Here is a 23148-nt window from a genome sequence, read left to right as displayed (position 1 = left end):
CCCTGCAAAAGGCAGGCCTCATTATCAAGGCAAGGCTTCAAAGTGCCAGATAGGGCAGGGGAAGGTGGTTTATCTGGGACACCTTGTTGGTGGGGAACAGGTTGCACCACTTCAGGGGAAAATCCAAACTATTATAGATTGGGTTCCCCCGACTACTCAGACTCAGGTGAGAGCCTTCCTAGGCCTCACTGGGTATTACAGGAGGTTCATTAAGAACTATGGCTCCATTGCAGCCCCTCTTAATGACCTCACATCCAAGAAAATGCCTAAAAAGGTATTATGGACAGAAAACTGTCAGAAAGCTTTTGAGGAGCTGAAGCAGGCCATGTGCTCTGCACCTGTCCTGAAAAGCCCTTGTTACTCTAAAAAATTCTATGTCCAAACTGATGCATCTGAATTAGGAGTAGGGGCAGTCCTATCACAACTTAATTCTGAGGGCCAGGATCAACCTGTTGCTTTTATTAGTAGAAGGTTGACCCCTAGAGAAAAGCGTTGGTCTGCCATTGAGAGGGAGGCCTTTGCTGTGGTCTGGGCACTGAAGAAGTTGAGGCCATACCTGTTTGGCACTCACTTCATTGTTCAGACAGACCACAAACCTCTACTTTGGCTAAAACAAATGAAAGGTGAAAATCCTAAATTGTTGAGGTGGTCCATATCCCTACAGGGAATGGACTATACAGTGGAACATAGACCTGGGAGTAGCCACTCCAATGCAGATGGACTCTCCAGATATTTCCACTTAGACAATGAAGACTCATCAGGTCATGGCTAGTCTTATTGTCCTTCGTTTGGGGGGGGGGGGGGGGGGGTTGTAGGAAAGTACCATCTTGCCTGGCATGTTACCCCCATTTTTCACTGTATATATGTTGTTTTAGTTGTATGTGTCACTGGGACCCTGCCAGCCAGGGCCCCAGTGCTCATAAGTGTGCCTGAATGTGTTACCTGTGTTATGACTAACTGTCTCACTGAGGCTCTGTTATCCAGAACCTCAGTGGTTATGCTCTCTCATTTCTTTCAAATTGTCACTAACAGGCTAGTGACCAATTTTACCAATTTACATTGGCTTATTGGAACACCCTTATAATTCCCTAGTATATGGTACTGAGGTACCCAGGGTATTGGGGTTCCAGGAGATCCCTATGGGCTGCAGCATTTCTTTTGCCACCCATAGGGAGCTCTGACAATTCTTACACAGGCCTGCCACTGCAGCCTGAGTGAAATAACGTCCACGTTATTTCACAGCCATTTTACACTGCACTTAAGTAACTTATAAGTCACCTATATGTCTAACCTTTACCTGGTAAAGGTTGGGTGCTAAGTTACTTAGTGTGTGGGCACCCTGGCACTAGCCAAGGTGCCCCCACATTGTTCAGGGCCAATTCCCCGGACTTTGTGAGTGCGGGGACACCATTACACGCGTGCACTACATATAGGTCACTACCTATATGTAGCTTCACAATGGTAACTCCGAATATGGCCATGTAACATGTCTATGATCATGGAATTGCCCCCTCTATGCCATCCTGGCATAGTTGGCACAAGCCCATGATCCCAGTGGTCTGTAGCACAGACCCTGGTACTGCCAAACTGCCTTTCCCGGGGTTTCACTGCAGCTGCTGCTGCTGCCAGCCCCTCAGACAGGCTTCTGCCCTCATGGGGTCCAGCCAGGCCTGGCCCAGGATGGCAGAACAAAGGACTTCCTCTGAGAGAGGGTGTTACACCCTCTCCCTTTGGAAAATGGTGTGAAGGCAGGGGAGGAGTAGCCTCCCCCAGCCTCTGGAAATGCTTTCATGGGCACACATGGTGCCCATTTCTGCATAAGCCAGTCTACACCGGTTCAGGGACCCCTTAGCCCTGCTCTGGCGCGAAACTGGACAAAGGAAAGGGGAGTGACCACTCCCCTGACCTGTACCTCCCCTGGGTGGTGCCCAGAGCTCCTCCAGTGTGCTCCAGACCTCTGCCATCTTGGAAACAGAGGTGCTGCTGGCACACTGGACTTCTCTGAGTGGCCAGTGCCAGCAGGTGACGTCAGAGACTCCTTTTGATAGGCTCCTTCAGGTGTTGCTAGCCTATCTTCTCTCCTAAGTAGCCAAACCCTCTTTTCTGGCTATTTAGGGTCTCTGCTTTGGGGATTTCCTTAGATAACGAATGCGAGTTCCTCTGCATCTCTCTCTTCACCTTCTGCCAAGGAATCGACTGCTGACCGCGCTGGAAGCCTGCAAAACTGCAACAAAGTAGCAAAGACGACTACTGCAACACTGTAACGCTGATCCTGCGGCCTTCTCGACTGTTTTCCTGGTGGTGCATGCTGTGGGGGTAGTCTGCCTCCTCTCTGCACTAGAAGCTCCGAAGAAATCTCCCTTGGGTCGACGGAATCGTCCCCCTGCAACCGCAGGCACCAAAGAACTGCATCACCGGTACCCTGGGTCTCCTCTCAGCACGACGAGCGAGGTCCCTTGAATCCAGCAACTCTGTTCAAGTGACTCCCACAGTCCAGTGACTCTTCAGTCCAAGTTTGGTGGAGGTAAGTCCTTGCCTCCCCACGCCAGACTGCATTGCTGGGAACCGCGACTTTTGCAGCTACTCCGGCCTCCGTGCGCTTCCGGCAGAAATCCTTTGTGCACAGTCCAGCCTGGGTCCACGGCACTCTAACCTGCATTGCACGACCTCCTAAGTTGTCCTCCGGCGACATGGGACTCCTTTGTGCGGCGTTGGGTGAGCACCGTTTCACTCCACTTCGTAGTGCCTGTTCTGGCACTTCTGCGGGTGCTGCCTGCTTCTGAGAGGGCTCCTTGTCTTGCTCAACTCCTCCTCTATCCCCAGACGCAATTGGTGATATTCTGGTCCCTCCTGGGCCACAGCAGCATCCAAAAACCCTAACTGCATGATTTGCAGCTAGCAAGGCTTGTTGGCGGTCTTTCTTCAGGAAAATACTTCTGCACGACTCTCCACAGCGTGGGGAATCCGTCCTCCAAAGGGAAAGTTCCTAGCCCTTGTCGTTCCTGCAGAATCTTCAGCTTCTACTGTCCAGTAGCAGCTTCTTTGCACCCACAGCTGGCATTTCCTGGGCATCTGCCCATCTCCGACTTGCTTGTGACTTTTGGACTTGGTCCCCTTGTTCCACAGGTACCCTCGACTGGAAATCCATCGTTGTTGCATTGCTGATTTGTGTCTTTCCTGCAAAATTACCCTATCACGACTTCTATGTCCTTTGGGGAACTTTAGTGCACTTTGCACTCACTTTTCAGGGTCTTGGGGTGGGCTATTTTTCTAACCCTTACTATTTTCTAATAGTCCCAGCGACCCTCTACAAGGTCACATAGGTTTGGGGTCCATTCGTGGTTCGCATTCCACTTTTGGAGTATATGGTTTGTGTTGCCCCTATCCCTATGTGTCCCCATTGCATCCTATTGTAACTATACATTGTTTGCACTGTTTTCTAAGACTATTACTGCATATTTTGGTATTGTGTACATATATCTTGTGTATATTTGCTATCCTCATACTGAGGGTACTCACTGAGATACTTTTGGCATATTGTCATAAAAATAAAGTACCTTTATTTTTATAATATCTGTGTATTGTGTTTTCTTATGATATTGTGCATATTACACTAGTGGTACTGTAGGAGCTTCACTCGTCTCCTAGTTCAGCCTAAGCTGCTCTGCTAAGCTACCATTACCTATCAGCCTATGCTGCTAGACACCCTATACACTAATAAGGGATAACTGGGCCTGGTGCAAGGTGTAAGTACCCCTTGGTACTCACTACAAGCCAGTCCAGCCTCCTACACTCACTCGCAGTCCAGAGGCATTTTGCGGCTACTCCTGCAGGGTAAGTGTACCGTTCGTCTCCCAATGGGGGATGGCTAAGACAATTCTGCCTGTGGTCCATTACCTGGGAGATGGTGCACAGGTCTTCCCACAGCATTCTCATATCTCTGTTGGGGACAGAACTAGTAATTGACTTTGTTGGTCCCATGACCTCCTTTGACATATTGGGCGACCATAACTCACAGTCACAGGTCTGACCCAATCAGCACAGTGATATTCTCCACTGCGGCCCCCTCCTGTTATAAGGGGTCTCCGCCTCACTACCGCACAAGGCTACTGTCTTTACCACAAGACAGTCTTTCCAAAGGTAGCCCCGCCTGGGATATGGGGTCACCATTACACTACTGCACAAGTCTGCAGCCCTTACCACATTGCAATCTTTTCCTTGGTGGCCCCTTCTGGCATCAAGGTTTTCCGCCTAGCTTCTCCGCACAGGCTCCACCCCGATTGGTGCAACAAAACATATGGCTAAATTTTCAACATGGCATACAGTGGTTGCTGACTCTGTCCGGCACACAGATAATGACCCGATTGGTGCCTTACACCTCATATAGGGAGTCCACTTGACAGGGCTTCCCACTGTACCTTGCTCCCTCCAACGTTCTCCTATTCCTCACAGGGCACATTGGTCTTGGCAGGCAGACAGGAAGGCTTTAGGTCAGGTGGTCTTGGATTCCATGGGTGATGTCCCCTCACCCAGCAGGGAGACTAGCAGACCTTGGACACCAGTCGTGGTCACAGACTGAAGTCTTGAAGAGCTTCTCCTCCTCACAAAGCCCATCTGGCTACTTGCCTGATGACCATTTTTGTGGTCTCAATCTCTCCTTGTTATAGTCCATTTCTAGACACCAAATATTATTTAGGGTTTATGAAGTTTTATATTGCAGTTATTCGTCTTTTGAAGCACCTACACCTCTGTACCCTCTTGAAAAGCAGCCTGTCACAGCAGGAGTTTCTCTGAAGCTGATAGTTCCACAACACATGCTAGGGAGTGACAAGAGTTCACACCTGGATGTCAGCCTTAGTGATACGCGCCTTAAAAGGTTAGCCCAGGGCCCAAACCCAACTCTTTATGAATCCATTGTCAGTCCCATCTCTTTCCTAAGATGTGCTTAGGACCTTTTATTCTGACCTCTCATTGAACTAAAAAGCACCCTTTGATGTGTACATGGGAAGCTTTTCTCTATGCTCTCCACTGTGTGTCCCACCCAGCTTACAGGAATGCAGCAATACACAGATCTGTCTGGGGGGATCTTACTACCTCTTCCCCATGTTTCAACATGCAAGTCTGCATCTCCCCAAATAGAACCCAGGGCCTTCCACGTTTGGCACCATCCACAGCCACACATACACTCAGGGTATGTTTATAGCATACACACAACGCACATTACTGGCCCTTCCATGTACTATACCACTCATGTGCACATGTACATTCACCATCTGCATTTAAAATGCATGCACTGCCAAGAACGGTATGCTTTCATGTATTTTACCCCTCGTAGGTGCACATACATCCAGCATATGCATTGAATATGCACACACACTTTACCCTTACTACCCAAAATAAAGTCAGATTTGGTCTGATTTTAAAATGGATACAGCTATAAACAACTGCCACAGTGAGAAGTGTGTGCTCACAAAACACTCAAAGATGGGTGACACTAGAGAATCTGTTCATAAATTGAAAATAATAATGCCAGCTGGAATTTTAACTCCCTGAGCTATTTGTGCAGCTGCTGACAATAAATTATGTTTTCCACTTGCTGTAATTTTACCAATACCAGTAATTACCACCATATTTAGTGGTGGCAACATTTGTCATCCCTGGCATTACAACTGTAATTAAACTGAGATAACCATCCACTACTATTTCTTAAAAAGTGAAGCCTCGCCTTTAAGAAATTATTTTGTTGAGGACACTATATTCCAAGAGTTTCTAAAGCAAGAAATAACATGAAACCAAATTAATCAATTTAATGTGGAACAAATTACTGTAAATAATCTAAAGAAGGTGACGGCTGATGAAGCATACAGGAAGCAAAAAAAAGTAATGCAAATCACAATTTAAACTGTAGCTGACAGAACAGGTTTAAAACGGGATGCATCCTTTAAATCACTGGAGCCAAAACACCCTTCTTTTGAGTGGGGTCTAGAGCAATGTGAACTTCCATAATTTCTATGCGTGGAGTAAGCATATTCCTTATAAGAACTATGGAAAGTAAACAAAGTGCTTGAGGTCCAAGGAATTATGGCTTTTATTGGAAAATCGGTACTTTCACAATGGTTTATATTGCCTGGTCCCCATTATCTGAACTTATATGACACTTGCATAGCTTTCTTTTGTGAGCGCAGTGCTTAATTTGAGTTGGTGGTTGACAGTAGGGTCCCAGTGCACTTATTTTTGAGGACCAGCACTTATTTTTCCACCTCAGACATTTACTGAGATCAAGAGGGGGAGAAATACACAAACCAGAAAGATGGTGGAAGAGACAGACTGCATATGCGTCACAAAGGAAGAAAGCAGAAACCAGCAAGAGTGAGATAAAGGGGCAAGAAGTGTCAAGTAGTGGATTAAAGAGGCATGAGGTGACTCCAAGACTGCGCAGTCCAGATATTTGTCTCATTGATAATGAGTAGGACTGGCCACGGGCTTCTGGGCTGAGATTTGGGCACAGGCAATTATTCTTTTACAAATTAAGCACTGCATGAGTGGATACTGTCCAGGCTGTCAAAAAGCAAACAAACATAACAAATACATTGATGTTCTCGACGGTTGTGAGTTAGCGGCACAACTTGCTTCTATAGTACTTACAAATCAAAAGTTAAACAAGGTAAGCACTCGTAGCAAAATGCTGGTGAGTTAGAGATGTGACATGTTATCACAATACTCACAAGAAAAGATAAGAAATATATGTGCTTGCCTAGAAAATACCTGCAAATTGCCAATGGCAAATAACACCCTGAAGAGTAACTATGGGAGTGAAAACAGGAAATTTTGTAAACTAAAGGTGCGACAACAATTATAAACTCCTCAGTTTAATGATAAAAAATTATTGATCAGATCTTGAGGTGACTCATAGAAATGAATGACTGTGCTAAGAGAATTGATTGTACATCCAATCCTGTCCTACTAGTAAATGCTTGAGTAAGCCATGAGTGCACTTGGCTCACTCCTGGAATGCTGTTGTAAATCAGGCGTAATGCAAAAATAAGTCACTGCAAATTCTTTGTGAATTGGGCCAGAGTCTAGAAAAATCGGATTCATTATGTTAATGTTTCTCCCAACTCTCCTGCAGTCAGGTTGTTGTCACTGCATGCCATTCCTACCCGTTTGTCTGAAGGAACACCGCCTGGGGGTGCCGGACATTTGTAAGACAATGGCCTCTACTGTTATTTTAATAATTTGAGGAAAGAATTGTGATGAATGAGATTGGAGTCTCGGTACTAATTAGGGTGTATGAACCCTCACCTTGCAGTTTAATTGCACATGTCCTGCTGCTAGCTTCATGCTTCCTGATATCCCTCATGCAAACTCCAAATTGCCATTTTGTCTTGCTGCAATGCATAGTTACTGTAAGTGTTTATATCCAATTGCACTGACACTGACACTGGTGGAATCTATGTAACCCCAATTGGTGTAAAATTGCATGGAAAGTTATGTAAACTATTTCACCGAGTAATGGTGGAAATTGCAACCACACCAGTGCAATCTAGGTCATCTACAAATGGAGCACATTTGCAACTGCAGTATGAAAACTCATAATGCAGAAATGTTTTTGGAAAAGTACATTAGCACTGGTTCAATTAATGTACCAAAATCTTGGTACAATATTAGAACAGGGCAGGAGCAACCTAGAAATGCTGATGCAAATAACGCCAAACCCCGCTAGTATCTTGATCCTTTTTCTGTGCTGCATCGGCGCAAAGATCTGTTTGTTTCTTAATCGCTTTTTCAGCACATCCATTAATTCGAAAAATCTCTGAGCCTGTTTTGCTGAAAGCATAGTTCAGAAACAGGAAGAGACATCTACTGGCCTGTGTTTCTGAGCTGTGCTTCCTGCAGTCATACACTAACTCAGAGATTGTCGAGTTACTGTGTGCAGCGAAGAAGCACAAAATAAACCTGGACCCAGATTTACAAAGAGTTTATACATCACAGGACAGCAAGCAAATTGCTGTGCTGTGTTACGTAAGCTGGAGAAAGCAGAACTGCATCATATCTACAAAGAAGTGGTGCAGTCTACTCTCCCTGTGCTGGGGCACATTCAGCATCCACGCACCAAAGCGGACACCCTTGCAACATAATGCAAGGGTGTCTACTTTGTGGTCAGCATAGTTTTTGTGCAGGAAGGGGTCTTTTCCTGTACAAAAGGTGTGCTTTAAGACAGTTTCCTCTTTGAATGTGTGCTGCGTTCTTCAGCATACATTCAACGAGGAAAAAACGAGTTGATTTAAAAACATTTCTCCTTTATACACCAGACTATGGGAGGTGCAAGATTTTGGCCAGTGCATGTTTAGAATTCTCTGCAGATATGGAATTGCGACAAAATCCATTTACGGAGGCATGGGAGCACTCATGCCCCACCAATGGAATTCCCCATTGATGCAAAGTTAATTGGCCTCCCTTGCGGTTGCTTTTGGTTACTGACCAAACCAAATCGTCATTTGAGTTGGTTTGTACATACCAACTTGGAGTTTCCATCGGGTCTGTGTTGATTTGTACAGACCAACCTGGATTTTCCATGGGTCTGTGTTAAAAAGGTAACCCAAAACCGATGTAAAATGCTTCAAAATCAGGGTCTTACAAACCCTTTTTGTCCCTACGCAGGGCAGAAAATAGGAACATGATACAGCACTTGGAGCAAACTTTGGGGGTGATTCTGACCCTGGCGGTAAAATCCGCCAGGGCCAACGACCGCGGGAGCACCGCCAACAGGCTGGCGGTGCTCCCTTGGGCATTCTGACCGCGGCGGTACAGCCGCGGTCAGAAACGGAAAGCCGGCGGTGTACCGCCGGTTTTCCGCTGCCCTGGGGAATCCTCCATGGCGGCGCAGCTTGCTGCGCCGCCATGGGGATTCTGACCCCCATACCGCCATCCTGTTCCTGGCGGTTTTGGCCGCCAGGCACATGATGGCGGTATGGGGTGTCGTGGGGCCCCTGGGGGCCCCTGCATTGCCCATGCCAATGGCATGGGCACTGCAGGGGCCCCCTAACAGGACCCCACCAAGATTTTCAGTGTCTGCATAGCAGACACTGAAAATCGCGACGGGTGCAACTGCACCCGTAGCACCCTTTCCACTCCGCCGGCTCCATTCGGAGCCAGCATCCTCGTGGAAGGGGGTTTCCCGCTGGGCTGGCGGGCGGCCTTCTTGCGGTCGCCCGCCAGCCCAGCGGGAAACTCAGAATTACCGCAGCGGTCTTTTGACCGCGCAGCGGTATTCTGACGGCGGTACTTTGGCGGGCGGCCTCCGCCGCCCGCCATGGTCAGAATGAGGCCCTTTGTAATCTGGTTCACTGCTTGTTTTTGACTGTTCGAGAACGAAGGCAATAGGTGCACTTAGAAGTGCAATTTTCCAGCTGGGAGATGTTTAGAAACAAAACTGGTGCAGGTTTGAAGAGCATTTTTTCCTTTTAACAAAAAACAGCTGCTTAGCCTGTGGTTCTCAGTGCTGAGTCATGTTAGTCTGAAGGCAGAGGAAGCACTTCTGAAAGGGCCCACTCAGCCCCACTTCTGCCACGCGCTTCTTCAAATCCCATCATTCTCATGATCTGCTCACCCCCAGCCGACCCTGAACGAGAACTGCTGATGTAGTCAAAACCCACCTTCAGTAAATCTTGCAAAAACCCTCCAAGGACGGGCACGGCTGCGTCATGAGGCTGATAAGGGAACCACCAGGCATCTTGAAGAATACTCGAGCAGCAACGGAAGGAATGTTTCAGAAAATTCATTGATTTAGGTGCAGTGATGAGAGTACCAGGGCCTTGGACTTCAGCACTGGGGAGGGCGAGGCTGCATTGTTGTGGTCAGAGACTGAAACCAGAGGCTTGCTCGTGACACTGGAGGTGACTGGTACGTTCCAGTCACTGTTAGTCGATGGTTTGTAATCTAATCTTACAGTTTTGCAAAGCAGAATTAAATCCCGTTTACAATGTCTTGGAGATCTGGACTGTAAAAAAAAATGTGTTTGCATTGCCACCACCTGCTGCTAATTAAACAACAAACCTTAACGTGTGAAAGGCGCATGAAAGGTGATTGCTTTCTGAATTTATGGAACATGGTGAGGTGAAGTAATGCTAGAGCTAGGGACTTTCAAAAGGCTGTGTTTTTAACATTTTTCCAAATGTTTAATCAGAACGGCACGTTTTTTAGTTTTTAACTATTAAATCTAAAATTAGAAACCTCACCTTCAGTACCTCATTCTATCCTTTTAATGACTTTCCCTGAAATGTTTTAGAAAGCATTCATCTTCCCACTCAACCCCTTTTTTAATTACAAAGTTTTAGGTTATTTCAAGTCATTCTTCATGTGTTTACCTCTTCGGTGTTTCTACTTTGTTAGTTCTTCATTTTTGATTTTCTTCAGAATTGTCAATCACTTCTTTATACATCAGCTTGCACTAGATTTTTGTGATAGTGACTCACTTTGGCTGCTCGTGTCTATAATTCTGTAATCCACTTGGCCTTTTTGGTTGTTAGTATGCCATTTCTGTGCGACGCTTAATTCATGCAAGTCAGGCCTTCTACTATTTACTTCAAAGCAACGGGGAACTATACGCTTCTTTGAACAACAGTTGGTGCCTTTATTGGGTGAAGATCTTATCGCAAACATCTCTTCCGAGTTTTGCCACCAAAACATATCTCCGATCTTTAATTCACTGTATATTCTTTTAGGAAAAGAGTCTCAGGCAGCTGAGATGCCAGCATGTATTTTTCCAGGGTGTCCACATTTTTCACGCTATTTGTCTACTTGAGGATGCACTTCAGTTCCTCGTTAATGGAGCTAAACCTGGGCCCAATTAACAGTGTCCTTCGGAAGCTGCGACAAGTCGGATCCGTGCCAGAGTTTCTGGATAACCATTGACTATATAAATTAGTTCAGTTTGGATTTGTTGTATTTAAACTTGCCTTGCGTAGACATAATGGTTATCTGGCGTGGATCTGCCCCACTTACAACTATGTTAAATATCCTGGATTTCCCTGTACGGCCTATAAAAGTTTCTCATCCCAACATTGCCTTTTAACAGTAAGGTCCCGATTATGGTCTGCCTGATTAATTGATGTATATGCAGTGACACCTATTTATGCATATATCACAATAACTTGTGTAATACACACTGTACTCCGGCGTACATTTCAACAGGAAAAGTATGGCAAAGTTTACCGTAGGTAAAGTACCCCATAAAAAATGCTCACTCCACCAAAAACTCCGCATTGTAGTCCTATTTCGAGAGCATTATTCATAATTGAGTGCTATTTATGACTTCTGATAAGTTTCGATCCCTGTAGAGTCAGAATATATCTGGTGTAATAAATATTACATTCTTTCCTGGCCAAAAATGATTCGGTCTTGTTGTTTTGGGGTATTTTCTTTATTTTAACCTGTATTATATTAAAGGTCCGCCTTTTTAGATACTGCATGTTTTAAGAGAACACGACATTAAAAAAAGATCACTTGCAAGGGAATTCATGGGGTTTCATAATATTCATAGCTTGGTGCAGTTTTTGTTTAAAGGCCATTGGCCATCCTTGATTTTCAGCCTCATCCCAAATGACTCAGATGCTGACTTTTGAACTGCTTGATTTCTGAGTTTGGGTTGTGAGACTGTGTTGTGCACACCTACTCTGTCGCAACCATGTTGCCTTTGCCAAGAAGTTAGAAACAAAGCCAGATTCTCATCTTTGGACTGAATCATGATCTTGTAAACTGTTAAGATGGCAATGGAAAGACTGACTTTGAGGAGATTTTCAGGGCTTTCTAAAATATTGCCATCCAAAGGGCAGTGTTGAGCACATTTATACTAGGTCTGCTTTGAAGTTACCCTTTTGGGCACAGTAAAATGTTATGTTATGTTATGTTATTTAATGGTATGCTATATTTCATGTTTCAGCATTTGTACAGTGGCACTGCCATCCGCCGATGGGGTGAGGGGTATTGTGGTAATACAACACCAATGTTAAACAATAACAGAAAAAACTAATCTAAATTAGGCTGAAAGTGACCCATACTCGAGGAAAGAGCCAAGTCTTCAGGTGTTTCCTGACTTATACAAGGATGAATTCCTTCCTAATTTTCAGATGGAATCTGTTCCACTGTTCTGCTGCTGCTATCGAAAACACTCGACCCTTTGGGAAAAGTGAAAAAAGTGAAGCACCTTCAAATGAGCTTGGTCATGTGATCTCAATAACTAAGGATGATGGTACCAATTAAGTATGCCTAATAAGATGGAACCACTGGACAAGCAGATTGCCTTGTCCATCAAATACAGCGATTTAAAAACAATCCATTCCTTAAAATGGAGCCAGTGAAGGTATGCCAGCATATAGGAAACAACATATCTCTTAGAGTAATACTGATCAGTGGTCAGTGTTTCAGGGAATTATCGCAAAATCTTATATTTGATGTTTTAGTCACATATTGAGGTTGCTTTAGGGATAAATGATTTTAAAGGAATTGGCATCTAGTTTAATCTAGTGTTTAGAACTTGAGATAAAATTGGATTGGGACATATTGAGAATTATCCTGTTTTTGTTTTGATAACTCTATTGCAACGATAAGCAAAATGGAGTTGTACCACTTCAACAGGCAAATGAGAATGTAGGACAATTCTCCAGTAGAATCGAAGACATTCAAAATGAAATTAAATCAGCTATTGGGAAACTTTCCCTGACAATTGCTTTATGTTGATGAATTTATTTCCCTCCTTTCAGCTCGTCTGTATGGTTACTTTGGCATCTTCAAGGCATTGATCATATTTAAGGTCTGGCTCTGTTGAGAACACATTTCTAACCTGAAAATTCCATTACATGACAGTAGGCATTTAGGGCCAGATGTAGGAACCAGTTTGAGACTCGCAAATGGCAAAAATTGCCGTTTGCGACTCGCAAACCGGAGTTTCCTATGCAGAAATGCATTTTGCGAGTCGGGACCGACTCGCAAAATGCATTTCCGACTCGCAAATAGGAAGTGGTGTTCCCTTCCTATTTGCGACTCGCAGTGGTATGCAATTCCATTTGCGACCGCATATGCGGTCGCAAATGGAGTCGCAGTTACCATCCACTTGAAGTGGATGGTAACCCACTCGCAAATTGGAAGGGGTCCCCATGGGACCCCTTCCCCTTTGTGAGTGGACCCCAAAATATTTTTTCAGGGCAGGTAGTGGTCCAAGGGACCACTACCTGCCCTGAAAAAATACCGAAACAAAAGGTTTCGGATTTTTTTTTTAAGTGCAGCTCGTTTTCCTTTAAGGAAAACGGGCTACACTTGAATAAAAAAAAACTGCTTTATTAGCAAGCAGTCACAGACATGGAGGTCTGCTGACTACAGCAGGCCTCCATGTCAGTGAGTGCCCATAGTCACTACGGGGCCGCAATTTGCGACCCACCTCATTAATATTAATGAGGTGGGTCTTTGCGACCCCATAGTGACTCGCAGACGGTGTCTGAGACACCGTTCTGCATAGCAAATTGCGAGTTGCAATTTGCGAGTCGCTCGGACTCGCAAATTGCAAGTCGCAATTTGCTTTGTACCTACATCTGGCCCTTAATCCTTACTTTTATCTGGCTGTGTTGGGAATACATTTTCAATGCCAAGGCCTTGCCCATGTCTTTGGCCTCCTGAGTATTACCCCAATTAGAAGGCTGGTTTGACCATATAAGGATCAATCTTATGCCCTGCACATTTTAGGGGACGACAGCATAGAGTGCTAATGTTACATTTCCACTAAGTTCGCAACAGGAAGCATAATTCTTTACTTTTGCAGAGGACATACTCTGGGTGTCTCAGGAATGAGTTGGAATTAAAGTGTGTGATCAAATATGACTCGATCTTACAAAGCCAGTGCAGAACGTCTGTATCCTTTTTTTAGACCAGGCAAGCAACATTAAACACAGAAGCTTTGATATTTTAAAATGGCATATATTTGGTGGGGGGACTAATGTTTTCCTTTTCATAGAAAAAGGTTGTTTTTTTCTTTGGTGTAGATGTAGTCTTTCTAAGAGGTCTGTTGGGTAGGGAATGGGGAGAGTATTTCTCTCATATGAATTGATGAATTGATGAAAGGCTTCTATTAATTCCAATGAGTGAATGTTGGTCTCCATGTATAGCCTGTTAATTTAGCCTGGTCTCCAACAGTTACAGTGTCACCTGTGTACAAATGCCATGCTGAGCCAGACAGCAGTCTTACTTGCTGAACCTGCAAATCTCCATGGGTTCATGCAGAAGCTTATCAAAACCAATAATAACAGCCTTACAGCAGATTAAGGGGCACAAACCACCGGAGAGTCCAAAAACGAGATCCAAAACCATAAAAAGTTTTTTTTTGCAAAGGATTAAAGCCAATCTCCTGTTACATCAATCCTAGTAGCTTATTTAAGGCATGAGTGTTTAGAAGACAGTGTTGCACGGTCAAGCAGGCAGGTGGGCTTCAAATTCCTGCTCTGGATGAAAGATATCAGTCTTAGGTTTCTTTTTTGTATGCCCAGTTGATACAATTTGTTGAAAGAAATCATCATGCCTGAGGCTTGTTAAGCATCCTTTCCAAGATCGTGGCCTGTCGAGAGATTACTGTCCGTGGTTCCAATTACAAGATTAAGTTGGGTCTTTCTTGTTGTCAATTTCTGTTTGAATCATATATAAAGGAGGTATGTGGACATTTTGCAACACATTCTTTCCTTAATTTTGTCACATTAATCACCCATTTGCTATTATTTGTGTCCTGATTCTTGCTACATGCAACCAGAATTCCCTTTGAATGTTCCTCTGGAAAGCATTGCTTGGTGGTTTTCCATTCCCAGATGTCAAAAAGCTTGGTGTCTCACTGATCATCCTTTGCATAAATTTCATTTTTAATCAAGAACAACAAGATTGCAAAGGAGTTTTTGCCCTTTCCGGCCTTTTCTTCCTAACTGGTCTTAACCGTGGGACCTTATTTAAGTGACACCTGACACCTGTCATATGTAGTAAATAGTGATTGCGTTGTGGCACTAAGACCTTCATACCCTCCAGGCCTTGATAGTTCCAACAATATGCATGATAGTTAGTGGCAGAAAATGCCCTCCAATGTGTTTGTGTGTATGTGGGTGTGTTTGTGTCTGTAACACTGTTTATGTCATTTGTAATTGCATCTGTCACATGACAGGTGAGGTCATGAGCGATCATTTGGTTTTGAGGTTATGATTTGCATAGCATTTAAAACTGATCAAACTTGAGATAGCAAGGGGTGATCATACAGCATAGTTTGAGGTAGTTGAAATCAGTATAACTTTAAGAGTATTGCATAAGAAGCGGAAGCAAAGAAGATCCTTTAAGAAGTTAGACCACATTGCTGTTGTTTTCAAATGCAATCATCTAGTATGGTTTAAAGAGACTCGTGCTATGCACTTCCTTCATGCTCCCTGTCACATGTGTATGAGATGACTTCAACTTACAAATGTGGCTGTTGTGGTCCTGTAACCGGTTCCCATTAGCTACCAGAAAACATAGCCCTAGTTTCTAGCTAGTTCTTTGATATGTTGCACAGATTAGTACTGTGTTGGACAGTCTCGCTTTTTTATTATCAAAACAGAAGGAATGCAATTTGTGACAGAAACGTCAATTGAAATGCAGCATAAAGTCATTAATTGTCTAAAAGCTATACACTGGTGTTTAGACGTCTGTCTAAAATTAAACCCAGTAATGAAAATCTAATTGTTATGGAAATCATATTATTTAAAAACAACGGGGGACTTTGCCACCTGTTTTTTTTCTTCAAAAAATATATTTTTTAAAGTTGCTTTTGCAGTGTGTGATACAAACAGAATCCTTTATGTGCTGGCTTTCATCCGAAAGGACTAAGAAATCTAGGACCACCTCCTGAAGAGAGAATCATGGGGGTCAATGTGGACTTTAAAAGTATCACCTTGTGGCTTAGGCACATGTGGCTTCAAATTAGGAGACTCATGATGAAATCATGATGGACAAATCAAAGAACTATGAGGCATATTTACCACAGTGCCACCTTGCATCAGCCTAGCATCATTTTTTTATGCTTAGGTGGTGTTAAGGAGGCCTTTCTCCTACGTCGTATTTTCAAAGTTGTGCAATGCTTGAATTGCTCCAGTTTGTAAACTCTTGTGCCACATTATGTCTGTGGCAGGCATAATATATACAAGGGGGGGGGGCATTCTGACACAGGGAGGCCCGAAGAAACGGCGCAGTGAAATTTGCAACATTTCATTGCTCCATTTTTTCTTTCATTGTTAAAGCCTGCCCAGATAAGGCACTAAAATGACACATCCATTTTATCAACAAGTCTCCCTATGCTTTGCTACCCTAGGGTCAACATTTTTTACGCCAGTGCAGCAAAGTGCCACAATAGCTTCAAAAATGTTTGCCGCTATTGTTCTAACTACCTCCATGGTGCTCTGTATTATTCATACGGTGGAACAATGGTGTTGTTAGGTGGGGCAGGGGCAACACAAGAAAAGCGGTATATCGGGACCGATGCACCACTTTCTAGTAAATATGCCCCTACATTTGTTTATGCGTATGTTTGCTTCTGCACAAGTTTATCTGAGCGGTTTCACAAGGTTATGCACCAAGGATGTGAATCAGATAGCTGTTCAATTCCACTGTGGTTGTAGTCAGAAACTGGTACAAAATATGAATTTTATGTCATCAAATAAGATTTTTTGATATAGGAAACCTATTGTGGTTGTAATTTTGATACTAATCAAATGTGAGTATCATCTGGTTCTTCTACTGAAAAGATGGCTCAACCCCTTCTATCAGATGTGTGTTCCATGCTTCCATATTGCTCTTTTTATTGCCTTAGAGGTCTAATTCTACACTTGTTAATAGTTAACATGGCTGAACTGAGTTGGTCACTGCATCTGTTTGTTATGACAGCATTTCCAATAGATGTCTAAGGTATGGGCCATATTACATTGTGTGGCCTGTGCGTCATGTATTATGTTGCTAGGACTACGCAATACATCAGATTTACGTGGCCCTGTGCTGCTTGGGAAATCTGAAGTAATGCAAGGCCACTGGAAAGCATTCCATGGGTGGAAGGTGGGTGTTCCCACACCTTCACCCATGAATTATGGTTCAGTTCCACGTTCACATAGACTGGTAAATGTGGGAATGCGTCAAAATGCCGTGCCTTCTCCTCAATGTTTCCTCTTTCTAAGTGAGCTGTATACTGCAGCACACTTAAAAAGAAGAAAAAGCCTGTGAGTATTGTTTGTGTGTAGGAAGTTGTCCCTTCCTGAATAAAACCAATCCTGCCTGCAATACAGGCATCACTGCACCATGGTGCCAGGGTGTGCGCGTTGGTGTTAGCAGCACGAAGTGTGCCAGATAAAGGAGAGATCAGGAATGCTCCATATATTGGTAAGTATGGCACATTCCTGCCCCCTCTCTTTCACACAAGGCAACAAGTTGCCTTGCTTCACTGCATTGCGTGAAAGTTTCATAAATATGGCGCTATGTATCTCGTTTGAATTCGTTCGCAAGTGGCACGTGTTTGTATTTTTGAATTTAGCTACATATTTTATGGTTCAATATTGGATTAAAATTATGAGGTATTTTCCTAGTTATAAGTGTTAGAAGTTCACTTACTTAGCGGAGCACAGATCTGCGCCTCTGAAAAATAATCTAGCTAGCTATCTCCTAATAATCTTACAATGTATCTATAGGTAGTTTAATAATGGCTGCCAGAGGAAACATCACACAGGAAAGGTGAAATATGTTCTCGATTTGAATGGAGAAGCTAGCTTGTTACACCTCTCACAAAGTGTTTTGCTATTTGTGAAATGCTCCCATTTGCTAATTGTGAATACCGGATAGCCATTTCTGTGTTTCAGAGACCAATGTTTGCACAATCCGCAAATCTGGCGTTTCAGTAATTTAGAGTGAATTATTAAACTTGAACTATTATGCCAAACCAGTATTTATACATTCATGTTCCTTATAACCATGATAATGTGCATGACATTAAATTAGGTGTAAAATGTCAATGTTTTTCAATTTCGAAATAATCTTAAAGCCTCATTTATTTTAATATGCTTTGGAGGATGCATCTAACAATAAGGCATAATAAAAGGTTCTTCGTCATGATCAACTGAACCTGGGGCCAGGAAGGCAGCCCCAAATGCCTAGCAAAAAGGAAATCTCTGATAAAAATCAATGCTGTGTTTGCTCAGCATATTTTTATAACTACATTATGGAAAGCAGCTGTACCGTTGTTTACTTTAGCTATTTCACTCCAGCCGCTGCAAACTCACAGTCAGCATCTGCTTAAGCTTCTATCCGGTTGCCCCATTAGCCAATTGAGAGGCAGACATATTAACTTTTGCAACAGCGCAAAGTCACTAAAATGATGCATTTGGGTAGAAAATATTGATTTGTTTATCCGAGAAATTCCCTAAAACGAAAGCAATGAATCGGTTTGCTCTTATTTGTATTACTTTGTATCAAAGGAGCATCCAATGGGTGAAACATGACATTCCAACGCTACCACTCATGATTTTTGAACTTTTTAAACAAATTTCTACTAACATTTGTATTCAGGGCATTGCACCAAAAGGAACCCCTGGTCGAGGCAGGCATTACCTTGGAGAAAAGGTTTTATTTCTTCTAACGTTTTAAGCTGTGTATGTGTGCTGCACTCTGAAGCACACATAAAGGGGGTAATTCGGACGGGGACGCGGGAGCACCGCCAACAGGCTGGCGGTGCCCCGCAGGGCATTCTGACTGTGGCGGTTTGGCCGCGGTCAGAAGAGGAAAACCGGCGGTCTCCCGCCGGTTTTCCGCTGCCCTGGGAATCCCCCATGGCGGCGCAGCTTGCTGCGCCGCCATGGGGGATTCCGACCCCCTCACCGCCATCCTGTTCCTGGCGGCTCCGACTGCCAGGAACAGAATGGCGGTGAGGGGTGTCGTGGGGCCCCTGGGGGCCCCTGCAGTGCCCATGCCAATGGCATGGGCACTGTAGGGGCCCCCGTAGGAGGGCCCCACAAAGTATTTCAGTGTCTGCTTTGCAGACACTGAAATACGCGACGGGTGCAACTGCACCCGTCGCACCTTCCCACTCCGCCGGCTCCATTCGGAGCCGGCTTCCTCGTGGGAAGGGGTTTCCCGCTGGGCTGGCGGGCGGCCTCCTGGCGGTCGCCCGCCAGCCCAGCGGGAAAACCAGAATGGCCTCCGCGGTCTTTCGACCGCGGAGCGGCCATTTGGCGGTTCCAGCCAGGCGGGCGGCTTCCGCCGCCCGCCAGCCTCAGAATGAGGCCCAAAGTGTTTGAAGGAAAGTTTTAATGTATTTGTGCTGGAGGTGTACCCTACCTGTATAAAAGTTTTGCAGTACAAAACCTATGCTAGATGTCATGCTCACACATTTGCACTGCGGTGCAAGTTTGATGCCCTGCATTGCACAACTTCACAAACATGCAATCCTGATGGAGGTTGCCATGAAGGACTAGAGATGAAGTTAGGACTGGAGGTAGCGTATGGACACATAGAGTAGTATGTACTTGTGCAGAGTATAAATTGGAGGTGGAGGGCAGACTAGAAGTGTGTAATGGAAGTATTGTGTTGTGTAAGACTTTGTGGTGGAGTAAGGATGAGATGTGTGTAAGGAATGAAAGAGTGAATACTGGCTTGAGTGAGCATTTAAAGTGATGTGGAGTTGCACTGACAAGTGATGTATGTTCCATTGCTGGAATATGAATTGGACTAGGGTGTTTATGCTAGGTTGGAGGTGGAGTATGAAATTGCAAGATATATTTTGTATATATATAGATATATATATATATATATATAGAAAGAGAGAGAGAGAGAGAAGAGAGATGTGTTATGGTTGCAACTTATGTGGAGTAAAATTTTGAAAGTGCACTATGAATAGCGGGTGAATATATAGAATGGAGGTGGAATATGAACTGAAGATGGAGAATGGGATGGATCTGCAGTGTGGAATAGAGTCGTTATCTGGTTGTGACTGCAGTATGCACTTAAAGTTGAGTACCGAAGAGGGTTGTAATGTGGACGGGAACAGGATATGAACTGGAGGTACAATGTATATGGAAGGTAGACTACAATCTACACAGACTAGGATTAGGATGCGGAATATGGAATATAGCCTGGAGTTATTATGAAATGGTGGTTTCTTGATTGAACGAGAAGTATGGAAAGGTGGTAGGCCATGATTGAGAGGACAACTACAGACATTCTGGCTAAGCAGATGTAGATAGAAATGTGAACTCTGTGAGTATCTGAGACTGTCAACCTTACACTATAGAATATTTAGATTCAGACGTTTGCAATCTTATGCTTTACTTTGATCAATGTCATGTCACTGGCCATTAAGTCATGTTTCTGGACATTCAAAAGCAGTTTTCAAATATAAATGGAAATCCACACTTCTCGTGTAATCAGTAAACTTTTCTCTAAACCAGCATCATCACAGTCTGGCAGCAGCTGTCTTAATTCTTAAGATGTTTTTATTAATGCCGTTTTTACTATCACATTGTGGGAAAATAAGAACCATCTTATTTTACCTACATGCCTGCTACAGCACCTGGATACCCTAATAGGTAAAATAGAGGTAACATAACAATGATAGTGGGAGAATATATGTTCCTTTTTCAAACATCATATCAATGACACTTAACTCAAGTAGTCAGGAGATTTGCCTCACACGCTATTTTTCGGTCACTGGTTACCTTTTTGCTTATTGGGCACTTTTGTGGGAGAAAAACTGAAGGGTAAAGAAACTTTTGGGGAGGGTCTAGTTAAGTGAATGTAGCATTCCCACACGCCCTTCAGTAAGAAACTAGCCAAACACCAAGACATTAAGTTTTATCCTGTAAGTTCCCGATGACCTACCCTATGCTCTTCAAAGCTTTTTGTCGCAATCTTCCTACATCAGATGTGTCCAGCACAGCACTAGGTGGCCTACATTTTTGCCAGATTTTCAGGATTTCCACATAACATAATTTCACATACAATAATCATAAGTGAACGTTATTTGCAGGGAAGTGGTTATCCTGAAAACTGGCATGGATCTGGCGATCTGACGGCCAAGATGGACATTGGTCCTAACTGATCCTTCTCTTGATGAAGGAAAGCATGTGTCTTCTAGGAATATTCATTAAGACTGCTCACTCTGTATAAAGGCAAAGGGTAGGGAGACAGTAAGTTTAGTCTTGCTATGCTCCTTGGTACACTCTGGTCTCCATTAGCTTGCTGTGCCTTACTTAATGTGATTCATTCAAATATTTTCAAATGCTATAGAAATTCATTGTTCTAGTCAAAGTAAGTTATGTTCCCTAATGTTTCTTGATCTCTTTTTCTTTGTTCTTCCTTGGCAGATCGTCCTGGTTTATTGAATGTGAAGCCCATCGAAGATATCCAAGATAACCTACTGCAGGCGTTGGAGCTGCAGCTGAAACTCAACCACCCCGAGTCCTCCCAGCTCTTTGCCAAACTGCTGCAAAAAATGACAGACCTCAGACAGATAGTGACAGAGCATGTGCAACTCCTGCAGATGGTCAAGAAAACGGAGGCCGAAATGAACCTCCACCCACTCCTGCAAGAAATCTACAAGGACTTATACTAAGAAAAAAACACATTCTCTTATTCTGACATCATGTACATTCCACAAATTGCACTATTTTTTATGAGGGAAGACATTGCATACCTGCGATATTACTGTGAAATATTTTTTAAAGACAGAGCTTCAGCATCATATGTCTATTTTATGCATATTGTTTAAAAAGACACATTTTCAATTTACTTTTAATATTAAAAATGCCTATCTCACAAACGTGTTGCCAGTGTATTCAGATACTGTTTTTAAAGTATTATCCGTTATTGAACATACTCAACTTCCACTTCTGAAACCCACCAAAATGTGTATTGTTGCATGGATACATTTATGTCAACTAATTGAAAAAAATCTTCACAAGGAATTTTCAGAGGAAACAAGGCCATCTAGGTCTAGCCAAAAGACTTAGGGGCAGATTTAAGAACCCCTACCACATCCTTGTACCACATTAGCATCATTTTTTACGCTAATGTGGCCCAATGAGGCCAAAACCACCACGCCAAATTTACAAAGTGGCGCAGTGCATGCATTGCTCCACTTTGTAACTCTTTGCGCTACAGTATGCCTGCGCCAGGCATAATGTATGCAAAGGAGCCATTCCCCTGTTAAGAGAGCTGAAAAAATGGCACTATGAAATCTAAGAGATTTCTTTGAGTCATTTTTTTAGCACTTTTAACGCCTGCTCAGAGCAGGTGTTAAAAGGAGGCACACCATTGTTTACAATGGGCCTCAATGGGCTTTTCAGGATTAGCATCAACACTTTGGGGGTCATTCCGACCCTGGCGGTAAATACCGCCAGGGCCGGGGACCGCGGGAGCACCGCCAACAGGCTGGCGGTGCTCCCTTGGGCATTCTGACCGCGGCGGTTCGGCCGCGGTCAGAAGTGGAAAACCGGCGGTCTCCCGCCGGTTTTCCGCTGCCCTGGGAATCCCCCATGGCGGCGCAGCTTGCTGCGCCGCCATGGGGGATTCCAACCCCCTCACCGCCATCCTGTTCCTGGCGGTTCCGCCCGCCAGGAACAGGATGGCGGTGAGGGGTGTCGTGGGGCCCCTGGGGGCCCCTGCAGTGCCCATGCCAATGGCATGGGCACTGCAGGGGCCCCCGTAAGAGGCCCCCACTTTGTATTTCAGTGTCTGCATTGCAGACACTGAAATACGCGATGGGTGCCACTGCACCCGTCGCACATCCTCCACTCCGCCGGCTCCATTCAGAGCCGGCATCCTCATGGAGGGCTGTTTCCCACTGGGCTGGCGGGCGGCCTTTTGGCGGTCGCCCGCCAGCCCAGTGGGAAACCCAGAATGACCGCCGCGGTCTTTTGACCGCGGTACGGTCTTCTTGGTGGTTCCCTCCAGGCGGGCGGCTCCCGCCGCCCGCCGCCCGCCGGGGTCAGAATGCCTCCCTTTGTATGCTAACCCTGTAAAGTTCTGAATTAGCGTAAAAAATGTTGATGCTAGTTTCCCTTACTACCGCCATGGTGCACCGTATCTGGTGGCGTTAGGGGGGCGTTGAGGGGCACA

General features: G+C 44.4%; 1 protein-coding gene across 2 annotated transcripts in view; it reads left to right on the top strand.

The window, feature by feature from the left end:
* PPARG (peroxisome proliferator activated receptor gamma) overlaps positions 1–21850 on the top strand; it is a 192563-nt gene extending 170713 nt beyond the window's left edge. For both annotated transcript variants that reach the window (XM_069206652.1, XM_069206654.1), the window contains one exon: positions 21396–21850. In XM_069206652.1, coding sequence (XP_069062753.1) covers positions 21396–21643 — 248 coding nt within the window. In that variant the 3' untranslated portion in view covers positions 21644–21850. The remainder of the gene's footprint in view (positions 1–21395) is intronic.
* Positions 21851–23148: the final 1298 nt, after the last annotated feature.

Source organism: Pleurodeles waltl, chromosome 9, assembly GCF_031143425.1.
Source record: "Pleurodeles waltl isolate 20211129_DDA chromosome 9, aPleWal1.hap1.20221129, whole genome shotgun sequence".
NCBI classification, from domain to species: Eukaryota; Metazoa; Chordata; class Amphibia; order Caudata; family Salamandridae; genus Pleurodeles; species Pleurodeles waltl.
The sequence above is the reverse complement of the archived record's forward strand: the minus strand, read 5'-3'. Positions and strand labels throughout refer to the sequence as shown.